This window comes from Anopheles marshallii, chromosome 2 (genome assembly GCF_943734725.1).
Source record: "Anopheles marshallii chromosome 2, idAnoMarsDA_429_01, whole genome shotgun sequence".
Taxonomy (NCBI): domain Eukaryota; kingdom Metazoa; phylum Arthropoda; class Insecta; order Diptera; family Culicidae; genus Anopheles; species Anopheles marshallii.
In genome coordinates, this window is record NC_071326.1 from 23,966,102 (window position 1) to 23,979,345 (window position 13,244).

The 13,244-nt window shown below is 44.8% G+C and overlaps 3 protein-coding genes across 3 annotated transcripts; all 3 read left to right on the top strand.

Annotated features, from left to right (window-relative positions):
- The first annotated feature begins 4,199 nt into the window (after positions 1 to 4,199).
- On the top strand, positions 4,200 to 7,673 carry LOC128708775 (uncharacterized). The gene is made up of 3 exons (XM_053803754.1): positions 4,200 to 4,220; positions 7,192 to 7,443; positions 7,539 to 7,673. The coding sequence occupies exons 1-3, from the start codon at positions 4,200 to 4,202 to the stop codon at positions 7,671 to 7,673; spliced, it is 408 nt and encodes a 135-aa protein (XP_053659729.1).
- Positions 7,674 to 8,654: 981 nt separating this feature from the next.
- LOC128710119 (diphosphomevalonate decarboxylase) lies at positions 8,655 to 10,161 on the top strand. The gene is made up of 6 exons (XM_053805161.1): positions 8,655 to 8,709; positions 8,787 to 8,857; positions 8,941 to 9,055; positions 9,127 to 9,261; positions 9,330 to 9,655; positions 9,718 to 10,161. Exons 1-6 carry the CDS (start codon positions 8,655 to 8,657, stop codon positions 10,159 to 10,161), a joined length of 1,146 nt encoding a protein of 381 aa, XP_053661136.1.
- A 509-nt stretch (positions 10,162 to 10,670) lies between these two features.
- On the top strand, positions 10,671 to 13,235 carry LOC128707244 (peroxisomal ATPase PEX6). The gene is made up of 2 exons (XM_053802195.1): positions 10,671 to 13,026; positions 13,093 to 13,235. The coding sequence occupies exons 1-2, from the start codon at positions 10,671 to 10,673 to the stop codon at positions 13,233 to 13,235; spliced, it is 2,499 nt and encodes an 832-aa protein (XP_053658170.1).
- Positions 13,236 to 13,244: the final 9 nt, after the last annotated feature.

Genomic DNA, 13,244 nt, shown 5'->3' on the forward strand with positions numbered 1-13,244 from the left:
AGCAACGGACCGGCCAGATTGCGTCAGATTGCTCAGCTTGCATGCACACGATTTATGCGCGAGAAGAGTTGCACCTGAACATGGCATCCGTCGAACGGTGCCGGAAATACCGCAGAATCCTGAGCCGGTTTGGCACTGGGCGCTTCCTTGGAATCTGTTTTACCACCACCGAAAACATGATCGTTGCCAGGCGCAACGTGACCATTCTCACGTAGACCAAAAGGGTAAACCCTTTAATGGGGAATGAATTATTGCTAAAATTTAGCTTGCTTTAGGTTCTAGTGGAAAATGGTTGGTGGAAAGTTTTATGTCATAACAGAAGGGATTTTTTACTTTTGAAGTTGCGATGATGTACCGGATTAAAACCTGTCTGACATTCATTTGAACACTTAATTAAAATACTGATATTAAATGTGAATTCTATTTTATGAGTGATCTAATAGTAAGACATCTTGAAATTTTGTGTGATATTTTGAAGGTTGTAGTTCGAATCTCATCTGGATCATGTTACCAGGTAATTTCTGAATAGATTTTTAAGCACCTTAAAGTATCTTTTATAAACTAAAAATAATCATCGCAATCAATGCTTCTATCAGAATTATCATTTTGCTACATAATAAAAATAACATAAAACATAAACAATATCAATATCATAAACAATATTTTGCTACATAAAAATATCACTTTCGTGTACCACTTTATAATTTCAGATTTTTTGTGATTTCTGCTCAAAGCACTGAAGATTCAGTTCAGACTTTTAGTTGCCTGTTAGCAAGTCAAATAACAGACCGTCATTTGAGAGTTTTTGTGCTATAATTTAATTTCTGTTGGCAAAAAGGGTTGTTCATTTCATATTTCTGTTCTACACTCAAGGGTTGAGGGTGTTCTCTGTAAACTGGTATTTGTTTGCCTGGATATTCAATGTCTCTTACAAGGAAGAAGTTCTTATACCTTAGTATTAATTAAGAATATATCTAAATATTTTTGCTCCAGAGATGCTCTCCTTCACCTACGGACGCGTTCAAACTCCAAAAGGCTTAGCTCCATTTGATGTAGCCAACGAGCTCGCTTTGCTCCTCTACGCCCCGTGCCGCACCTTCCTGGTACGGAATGAGCTGGGTATCCTGATCGCGTGATTAACACGTTCAGTGCCTTATATTTTTATTCTAAATGCTGTAATCGCCTTGAACGATTTTGACACGATGTGTTAAGAGTTCATATGATACACATTGTCTTAAAAATCAATTAACTAACTCGCTGAATCCCAGCATATTACCCAGCGTTACTTTTTTTAACTCTATTTTTTTCAACTTAATGACCCAGCTTATTTTTAATGGTATTAGATGATAATTTAAGAGTGCCTTTAGTGTCAGGAACTCTTCGTGGGCTAATTTTGGTATTTTATAAAGTGTTTTGTATTGTTCAAAGTTACTTTTACCTATCAGTCTTTAAATATCAATCAAAATTTTAAAAGGACTTAATTGAAATTGTTCTACATTAAATAAATTTGTAAAACAACGTAAAATGTAATGTAAATTTGTGATTAAAGATAAGCTTTAGAATATATTTTTGAAGAAAATCAAGAAAAGCTAAAAAAAAAATTGTATGGAAAAATGGAGTTCTTGTTCTTCGAAGTGATTAGTAATTAAATTATTTAATTAATTCAATGTGATTACTAATTGATTATTTGTAAAAAAAAAAACATCGATGCAATTTATAGAACTATGACTAGTTACCCACTGACTAAGCGCATTCACACCTGGTCGCCGAGGGGAAATCACAACAACTAAACGCAAGTGGCGAGAGATAATTGAAAGTCATTGATGGAAAACAACAGACAATGGTACCGGTGACATAAACGAAGGTAAGTCACACAGCGACCATTTTGATAACGGCTGAATTCCGATGAACTGATCGTGCTGGTCCTAATCCCTGTAGGGGATACCCCAAACACAATCCCTTTAAAGGCTTAAACCGTATCGCGTAGTAAATTACGTTTCGACGTCTCGATTGGCACCGACGTTTAACGATACTGACGTAGTGTTTTGCGCTGGAAATGCCATGCAGTTGATTTATTGGCAAGCTTAATGCACCGCACACCGTAAGCCACAAGCGGTGACATCGAAGATATTGGTGGGAAAATTTACAAAATTAATACACTCTTCCGTTGCAACAGCTGATAACGTATACCTGCGCACCCGACAGCGTAATTATCCAAACGACCACGTGCATAATGTATACACACGCCCCCCCACTCAAGGGGACAGATGCTATCATTCGTTTGGAAGGTGATCCATATATGAAGTGGATTTTAATTGGGGAGGTTCCCAACATGACTAAACACGGTGGTAGGGAAGATGGGGAACAATTTCCTTCCGCCGTGCGTCACTGTGTGGGAAGGTTATCGTAGCAAACCCCATGACATAGATAATGCCATGAAGCCTTATCAGTCAACTGCCTATCGCGATGTGATTCTGTGGAGACGTGAAGGATACCTTCGCCAGCTGAGCATAGTCGCGGTAGATAAAAGTTATAGATCGCCGCATCAATTGCTGGAATAATTGCCCTTTCGGAAGCCGAGAAATGATAAGCTCCACCGAACAAAAAAAAATGCCATCTTTGCATCACTGTCAAAGCGGAGCAATCATCAGTCAAAATGACACTAAATCATGTGCCTTTACATTGGCATTGTTTTTGGTGTGGCTTGCGCAACGGCAATACAGACGGCCCAGACAATTCTTGATCCATGCACGATCACTTTCATCATGCGAAGACATTCTCGAATGAAATTCACCGCCCTGCGCCGGGGTGCGAATTTATGGGATTTCCCAGGTATAACTGCATCGAGAAACAGGGGAATGTCCAGCAGGCAAATAGCCGTATGCACCTTGCGCATGTCACCTTCCCGAATCGGGCGTTGTTTCCCGGTGGCGGTGTGATAATTGATCCAACGGCCGTCCAGTTAACCATCAGGGCAAACCCAACGCAGCATAGCACCGAATGACAGAATGGGCGTACTTATTGAAATCATGACCTTGCTACCTTCGTTTGATTACTCGTCTAGCAGCGGGAGAACTGGAGCGTGCAAGAAGTAGTCGTATGCCTCTATGCAACCACCCTGTATGCACAGTATCTCTACAGCAGCAACAAAAACGCACAGAAACGCTCTTACGGAATTGAAGTGCGGGCAAAAGCGGTAGTAATTCGATTGGTGCTTGACACCGTCCAAAGGTTTGCCTGCCATTATCAATCGGCGTAGAAGCGATTATAACGCAAAATAAACTGCGCAACATTGTAGGTGACCGGGCGTAGTACGAGGGATGCCCACTCGATGCCCAAACCGTCGGGGAAAGGAATTCCATTCATCCACATCCCGTGATCGGACTGCCCGTGATGCAATCGGGTGAAATTGTTGGGCAATGCCTGGGAACTCCCTCGGCTGTATTTCACCCGATATCTCTAATCAGTGTCGCTGATCTTACCAGCTCCGCAACGTGATCGGAATCGGGCGCCCGGTAGTTGGCGACATGAGCTAATTCCACACCCACACACACACACACTGAACTGATCGATTAGCTAGGAACGCTGGCTCCCTTTCCCCATCCGTATTTCCCCCCTGTTTTGGAACCGCAAACAATCCCGGTTGATCACGATTCTCGCACGAGACCCGCAGGTTACGCGACGCGGCATTCAAGTGTTTCTGAGCGCGCTGGACTTGGCCGCTGAAAGGATGCGAGCAGTGCGGTGTGGTGCAACGTGCGCCAAAAACTGAGCTACAAGATAACGGATGGGAGCGCCACCGCCACAGCCAATCAGGAACGTTCGTTCCACTCCTGCAACGCACACTCGCACGGCGCATGAGATAGAGCTACAACAGCGAGCATGTGGTACGAGAAACCGTGAGACCGGTGCCTGAGAGCGGTATTTTCCGGTTGTGTATAAATAAATAGTACTGTCCGTTACCGTCAACGAGCAGGCTCACTTCATTGATAGCGTTCGATCGGGACGGTGCCAACTTAACAGATAGTGCGAGTACGTCGGAACCCCTTGCGTGCAGCATCAGAAATCAGTGCGAAAGGATTCGTCCAAGGTGCAAGTGCAAGTGTGATCAAACAGAATAAGCGAACTAAGTTCGATAAGGACATTTGAAGTTTGAACAATAACGGATCGAAAGCAAAGCAAAGCAATCGTTTGTGACGATGAAGTACAAAAGCAACAAGGTAAGAACCATTTGGTGGATTTATGAGGTTAATAGCACGGTCGGTAACTGCGCGACATTAACAACACGTTCGATGTGGGTTCAAATCTCGTATGGACTATGGCCAGTTAAAGCAAGTGATTGATGATATCTTGAGTGATGATGGACCAATAGTGTCCCGGTTCCGCACAGCAGGAATGGTACAAAGTCCCATCCCGGACAGTTTCCCCGTAGCAAGGACTAACCTTACGGCTACGTGGTGTAACAAGCCTAGTAAACCAGAATTGGCCGGCCGGAACTAGTAGTTCTTTCCGCCAAGAAGAAGATGCCTGAAAGACATGATTGTACGAAAGTTATTGCAAGATTGATAAAGAGACTCGAAAGTTCCAAGCTATGGAGTAAAGTCGTCTTCACGCTGGATCATGTAAGGTTAAGTCATATTTTTTTTCCAATTTCGAGGAACGTATTTCGCTCGAAGTTCGCAGATTCTTCTGGAACGTTCCAAGCTTAGCAATTCGTAAGAATTCTGCAGAAAGATGTTTGTTTTGCTTATGTCTCATTATAAATTTTCAACAGCCCACCCGAAAGGGCCATATTTGCTAAGTAAGATGGTTATCAGTTTTCGAGGAAATCCTTTAAATCTCATTAATGTCTTGTTGCCCGTCCATTACAAGAACCCAAACTATACAACAATTCAAAAACGAGGAGAAGGGTACAAATATGCCAACCGCAGGAAACAGCCAAGAAAGACGTTAGACGAAGCTAGAAAAATCTCATGCGTAAATGTGTTATCTGCGCACGCCGAAAAAAGAAATGCAACCGGGAGGCTCGCACCGTTCGGCAGACAAATCTAGATATTCCCAAGACAATGGTACGGTGTGTGTCATCCCGGTCGGTCTGACGAACGCGGTCACGAGCGACGACGTAACACCGTCCCGCCTATTATCGACCTGCCACGATACTGACGAGTGGCCTTTATGACTCAACCAACTGATATACCGTCGCGTATTTAGCCGTACGTGGGTTATCCTTTTACGCTAACACACCACGTCGTGCTGTATTGCATTGTAATCGAACACCTGGACACTGGGGTGCCTGGAGCTTGGTACTCCTACCTGCAAACACATTGAGTCATTATTATTGTTGCAAATCTAGGCCCCTCGCCAGACGGTTTAACGTGATCGGACGACGATGTCGGCCCTTATCAGTCGGCGAAATGAGATTGGTGTTTGTATGCAATGTGATGAAATACTGCTGCAATTCTCACATCTGCAGGCGGTTCGTGATCGTGATTACAGTCGTTTATCGTGCGCGGTGATCTCTTATCAGCGCGGGAATCACTCTCACCGCATATCACGTGAGGAACTTTGCAACAATTGTGATTCCGGTGTTTAGATGTTTAGATGGTCGGCAGAGAACAAGATGGGGCCTCCGGTAAGGCTTTGACCTCACCCGGTGACGGTGTCACTAAACGCACCCAATGGCGGTCAATGGCCGAACGAGGCCAGATGTTTGGCGCTACTGAAATGCACTTGACCGCATGGCGCTGGCTGATTGATTGTTTTGATCGTTGTCAGTGTGTCAGCACGGTCCGTGGTCGGTGCTTATCAAGACCGTGCAGTATCCCACCCGTTAGAGGTGATGATAGTTCCGGATCTGGTCGTTGATAGGCTTGGCAATGGCGGGCGAGTGACGTAGTATCCACAAACGATCGCCGTGTGTCAAAAGTTTGAGAAGCGTCTGATTTGATGACGTCATGGGAGTTCAATTTCGGTGCTCCAGTGCTCCAATTGGGCAAGATTAGCGTAAGTTGGTGTGAACATGGTTTACAAATTGTTGCCCCACAGTGATCATAACAATCAGGGCCCCTAGCAACGGACACTTGCGGTCCATGTGTGCGCTTGTGTTCCTTTTGGGGAACCTTTCGGGATCTCTCAAGGGGAGCGCCTTTGGCCCAACATCTCCAGTAGAGTGATGTAATTTGTGCTCGTTAGCTTTGGGCTTGTTGTTGGATCACCGATAACCTACGAAGGAGCAAGAAGTGATGTCATGAATAAAACGATGATCCGCTCCTGTACCGGTCAGCTGACGCTTGGAACGGTTTGGACAAATCAAGATGCCACCCGGAGACAGCGTGTTAAGTGTACGGCCGGATGCTGGATCCTGTGGGATTGTGGACCGCGTTGTTGATAGATGTGGAACTTGTTGTTGTCGACAATATGACGAAGAAAAGGGGAAAACTGTGTCATGGCCCTAGCGGTGGCTTATCATGTGCTCAGTGCATCCGATGTTAGTAACCATGTCACCAATACACATCGTGTGTGAGTGTTTGTAGTGGACCGCTGTCGTCATGCTCACTTGCACTTCCTTGCGACACGTGGTTCGATACCGCCATTTTCTGTACGCTTCCACTACTGAGGAACGATTCCACGAGCACGAACAGAACACGATCGACTGGTGCGACGTGGAGTCGATCACTGGTATGGGATTTTTTGTTTGTTCGGCCATCGATCCGAACCTCGTTCTCTTATCAACCTTGGCGAGTGGGAGTGCTTGCAATCGCGGTGATGCACTTGAAAGACGTGCGAATGTCAATGCGAGGGTGGTTCCTGTGTCTGCTCTACCGAGGCAATGTTACGTAGTGCAAAGATCAAAGACGGCCACCCACATGTCCAAATACCATAGGGTAAGGTTTTGATTTCTTTGGACAGATGATTCCCATTGATTGCCGAACAAGGGATGGCTTATCAAATTCTTCACGACAGAAACGGAATGGTCATCGTGAGTTTGTTTACTCACAAACTGACCCCTGACTTACAGTGCGACGTGCCGCGTGGATGGCATTTGCCACACTGGACTTTGACTCAAACCTTCAGACCGTTCATCACCGTTACATCGATCTATTGCTTGACGATGAATTGCATCTTTTCCGTCCAGTCCCATAGAGCTTATGTTTTTTTTTCTTCTTATGTTTCTTTCCTTTTTCCTCACAGACGGTGAAATCTCTTCGGTTGATGTTGGTGATAGTTTGTCTGGTCTGCCTTATCCCACACATTGCGGCCAGACCGTCGAGTGTGCGCCATAGCAAACAATTGCGTTTCATAGATCATCTCCTGCGTAGCAGGACAGCCGGGTCCGAAAGGACCAGCCACCACAGTCCAAACCATAAGCATCAACGCAGATCGGCAGACTATATCGATTTGTACGACGAAGATTACAAGCGTATGCAACAATGTTTCGAAGATGTAAGTGTACAGGTTCATAAATAACTATGCACTATGCACTAACTATGTACTATACGGCTTATTCATTTTTTTTTCTTTTTATTCCATTACCACAGGAGGACTTAAATGAGTTGTGCCAGCGCTGTTCGAAAGTGTCAAAGCTATCGATCGTATTCCCCATGTGCTGCAACAATGAGGATCACACGATGACATGGTGCAGAGACTACGTGTACTATGGGATACAAACGTAACCAACCAGACAGGCCCTCAAGCCATGCACAGCTCCGAATAGATTTTCTCGTTCCAAGTTAATTATAATTACGGTTAGCATTTAATTTATCGTTTAAAACTTACCTCCACGATAGTATTTATTGTTTGATAGTACACATCTCTCATCGCCATCGGTTATTTATTCACAAAACCAAGCGACCGTAACTATCACCTCATCGTCGCGTATCTCATCAAAACAAGCTCGCACAAACGCATGTTACTATTTGATGTAATTTTACATACTTTTATGTTCAAATTTCTGCTAGTGTTGAGTACAAGTGCAAAAAAAAAACACGAAAACTAACATATGATACTTACCTAAAGGAAGGTACTTAGCATTGAACAAAGTATTTCACGAAAGATGTTCACGAATGTAATGCTTGCGATCAGCAGCGGTATGGTTAAGTTAATTAGGGAAAAAATAAATCTGCTTTAAATGTGTAAGAAGAAACATATGATCTATTACTCGTGTGAACGTTTTTAATTTTATCCGAAAAAAATGTCTGATTTTGAAGGTCTGTCTCCTAATTAGCAGATTTTTTCTTGAGAACAGTGATTCGGTATACGGAACTAAAAAAAACTCTAACTTTTCTTATGATGCTCATCAAATGCTGGTTAAGACTCACCTTGTTTACTTTAGCACGAGTTTAAAATGTTATTATTTAGGTACATCACAAACGTGGTTATTACAGCTTTCATTACAGTGACCATGTGGTGAAAAATAACAATCGGATTCAATTTTACCGCGAAGATGAAACCAACTGAACCGTGAGAGAATGAGAGCGCGCGAGAGAACTGTTTGTTTACGTGTTTGACGTTCAACTGGCGAACTGAACATGTCTATCTAAACAGGCAGCTACAAAAGGCCAACAGAAGCCTGCAACGAACTGGTGTAGTTGGGAGAGTTTTTGTGCTAATTTTCGTTAATTTTTAAGTTGTACAACGATTTCTTATCGTGCGATATGCCCATTAAAGTTACATGTATTGCACCGGTAAACATTGCCATCATAAAATACTGTAAGTACTTCCATTACGTCCACCTATCTCATCTGTGCTGGGTGCTAAACGGTTCATCTTCGTGCACACATTTTTAGGGGGAAAGCGTGACGATGACCTGATTTTGCCGATAAACGATTCTATCAGCGTTACCCTCTCGACGGACCACGTAAGAGATACAGCTGCTTTGGTGGTTGTTAAATAATTCATAGGACTGTCTACGACGTATGTTTTGTACATTCTCACTTCCAGCTTCGTACAAAAACAACAATCACTGCCGGTCCGGAGATCACGAAGAATGTGCTTTACCTAAATGGAGTGGAAGAATCTTTCGACAATCCACGTATTCTACGATGCTTTCAGGAAGGTAAAGGACAACATTTATTAAAAAATCTTTCGCGTAGTTACGTACATGTTTGTTTTGTGTTCTTTCCGTAGTACGGAAAAAAGCCAAAGCGTCTGGGAAATGCCCGAAACCCGAGCTACTCGAATGGAACATTCACGTTGAGTCGGAGAACAACTTTCCAACTGCTGCGGGGCTCGCCTCAAGTGCGGCAGGGTATGCTTGTTTCGGTTAGTAAACGCTTGGTTAACATAGGAATTATTTGCGATATTCAACAAATCCTTCCACCCAATTTTAGTGTATACATTGGCCACTCTTTACGGAATCGAAAGTGATGAGTTAAGTGGTATAGCCCGTATGGGAAGTGGTTCAGCATGCCGCAGTCTTCATTCGGGTTATGTCCAATGGGCTCGTGGTGAACGTGCAGATGGTTTGGATTCGTTGGCGATTCAGCTAGCACCGGCTTCTGCTTGGCCGGACATGCATGTACTGATTCTAGTTGTTAGCGATCGTAAAAAAGCTACCGCTTCAACGCATGGAATGGCCACGAGTGTAAAAACGTCAGATTTATTGAAGCATCGAGCTTCGGTATGTGTTCCAGAGCGTGTAAAATTGGTCCAGAAGGTAGAGATTTGAAAAGGAAACATTCCTACCAGGAGATAATTTATTGTTTTTCTTACTTTAAGGCCATAACTGAAAAGGATTTTGACACTTTCGGCCGTATTGCCATGAAGGATAGTAATCAATTTCACGCCATCTGCTTGGACACCTATCCACCTTGCTTCTACATGAACGATGTGTCACGATCGGTTATCCGTATGGTAGATCAAATCAATAAGCTTGCCGGAGAAAATGCACCCGTCAGAGTGGCGTACAGCTTTGATGCCGGTCCGAATGCGTGCCTGTTTCTAATGGAGAAAGATGTTGCGGAAGTGTCGGCCATCGTGCGTCGTGTCTTTCCGTTCAATGGATGTACGGCAGAAGAGTACTACAAAGGAATTCCGAATGATGAACCAGCTATAGAAGCGATCCCGACGACTGTGTTGGAATCGTTCGTCGCGGAAGAACCGAACCAGCTGCGTTACATAATTCACACGAAAGTTGGTGATGGGCCGAAACGTGTTGATTGAACGGGGAAAAGTTGCTTACATCAATCGTATAAAGTGCATTATTTATTACCATTCTTTTTGGTGATCATTTCATTACTTTCGGGGCATTTTTGGTAAGGCTTGGTTTACTTAATTATTTACACGAGAAGAGCTTTTCGGGGTTTGCAATAAAATAAAAAGCAATCGAATATGTTGTGCTCAACTTATCCTGTTCTGAAGTGTTGTATTACAAATTTGCTAGAGATTCTTTCCAAAAACCGATTGATTACATGGAGAACGGTTGAAATGAATACAAATTTTCAAAAAAACGCCCTTTTGACGTTTCAGTCGCACTCGCATGACAGTTATCAGCTGTGCCGGAAAGGATTGTTTTTATTCCGTTTATGGAATGCATTTCGTGTGGCAGCAATATCACTACTGTTTTTCTCTCCTAATGATGGTAATTGGTGCAACTTATCTTAACACTAAACTGGAGTGAACAAGTGAACTGTTTGGCAAGTGTTCAATTGGGCTAAAATCAGGCTTTAAACATGATGGAAAACCGAGCCAAACAGTGCCGTCTACTGCTGTACATCGCACGGATACGGTTCCCTCGCTATCCGGCCTTCTATTTCCCTGTGTTTGTACTACTCCAAGGTCTCAAGAAGCTTCGGTTCGATCTGAAACTACGCTCGCTAGACTTTTATCTGCAACCCATACCGAATGTTCTGTTCGAGCTGCTTCAATCTGACCAGCTAGTGAACTCGGAGCACACGCTCTTCGTATCGCCAACCGTGTTTCGAGAGTACGTGGTGGAGCATGAAATTAATTGGATAAATCTTGTACTGAAGGTGGCAAAATCGACGGAGCCAACAGAAACTCAGCAAGGGAAAAGTCTCGTATCGATCATACTGAACAAACATGATGTGTCTTTGCTCTGCCAAATAGCATCCCATCCGGAAGTGCCGCTAACTGCACTGTGGGTCAAAGAGAACCTGGTGGAAAATCTGAACGAACGTTACACCCGGAGCGGTGAACGGTATTGGGGCCGTTTACAACGTATCGCCGATGGTCAGCATCTGCCAGCGATTGTCTCCAAAGCGAACATCTTCATCTACCAGACACCGTACGATTTGAGCTCCGATATGGTAGATTTCATCCTGGGAAGATACTTTGAAACACCGCGGCTGCTCTATCGGAACCACACCTATCAGGTGCCCCTAACGGAACGCTTTTTGGGGAATACATTCTACACGAAAAATTTCGCCATTCTCGTACACATGAAGTCGCTTTGGTTTAAATGTCTTAACCTCGATTCGACGGCCGGTGGATTTGAGATGAGTGGCATCGTGCAGAAAAGTCTAACGACACTGCAGCAAACGACGACATACAACAACTTTTTGCTTCCTGAACGCTTCGATGGATCGAACATGCGACCAATCTGTCCGTACGGGTTGCGGAAGTATTATGACTCCCTGCGATCGTCACTGCAGGCGTATATGAAGATGGAGAACAATGGATTAGTACGGAACGGAATTTATCCGGTGTTTATGCTGCGCGGGGAACGTGGCATCGGCAAGATGGTGGTACTGCGTTCAGTTGCGAGTGTGCTCGGTATTCCTATTTACTATGCGGATTGCAGCGAAATCATGACCTCCATCAGCTCCCAAACGGAGACGAAGTTGAGTAGCGCCTTCAACAAGGCAAAGGTTTGTGAGCCTTTGATTATTTGTCTGGAAAACTTTGAAGTGTTCGGTGTGGACAACGAAGGCCATGAGGATCAGCGTATAACAGGCTCGTTTCAGGCGGAACTATCCACCCTCTTCGGTAGGAAATATTCCCATTCCGTGGTGGTAGTGGCACTGGCAAACCAGAAAGATTCGAACACACCAAAATTGACCTCACTGTTCCTGGAGGTGATACAGCTTCATCCACCAACCACCGGTGAACGGTTGGAGCTTTTGCGCTGGATCTCCCTAAGCCATCGCACCCGTCTTCCGACCCGACAGCTGCAAGCGATTGCAGAACAAAGCCAAGGCTTTACGCTGTGCGATTTGGAGCTTCTGTACGGCAATGCATTGGAAGCGTGGCGTCGTTCAAAGGACGAACGAATAAAATCAAAACATTTCCTCGACTCGCTGGAAAGCATGCAATCAACCTTCTCGGACAGTCTCGGTGCACCGAAAGTGCCAAAGGTGCTGTGGTCCGAAATTGGCGGATTGGCAAAGCTGAAATCGGAAATACAAAACTCGATCGGTTTACCGTTGCGCCACAAGCATCTGATGGGAAAGAACATGCGCCGATCGGGCATACTTCTGTACGGACCACCGGGCACCGGAAAGACCCTGATTGCGAAGGCCGTTGCGACCGAGTGCAACTTAAGCTTCCTTTCCGTACAGGGACCCGAGCTGCTGAACATGTACGTTGGACAGAGCGAGCAGAATGTGCGGGAAGTGTTCGCCCGGGCAAGGACTGCTTCGCCGTGCGTACTGTTTCTGGACGAACTTGACTCGCTGGCACCGAATCGGGGCGTGAGTGGGGATTCGGGTGGCGTTATGGATCGGGTGGTTTCACAGATGCTCAGCGAGATGGACGGAATATCGAAGGATCCAGGGCAGCAAATTTTCATACTGGCGGCAACGAATCGACCCGATCTAATTGATCCTGCACTTTTACGGCCGGGTCGGTTCGATAAGCTACTGTACGTGGGTCCGAGCTGTACCGTGGAAGACAAGGAAAGTGTGCTGCGTGCCGTGACGGGACGATTCCGGCTAGCGACGAACCTTACACTTCGAAAGATCGCTGAGTGCCTCCATCAGGATATGACGGGTGCGGATATGTACTCGATCTGTTCGAACGCGTGGCTGAGTGCGGTACGGCGCACCGTTAAAGAAACCATCGCAGGAGGTTGTGATAATCATTTTTTTTCCTATTCGAAGATAAACCTTACGCTTGCTGTCTTGTTTGTTTCAGATTCCATCGAAGAGGGTCTTAGTGCGGATCAAGTGATCGTAACGGAGGAAGATTTCAAGGAAGCGATCAAAAAGTTCATCCCCTCTATAAGCCCCGCCGATATGGCGTATTTTAACCAATTGAAGGGAAACTTTAGCGTGTGAAATGGAAAC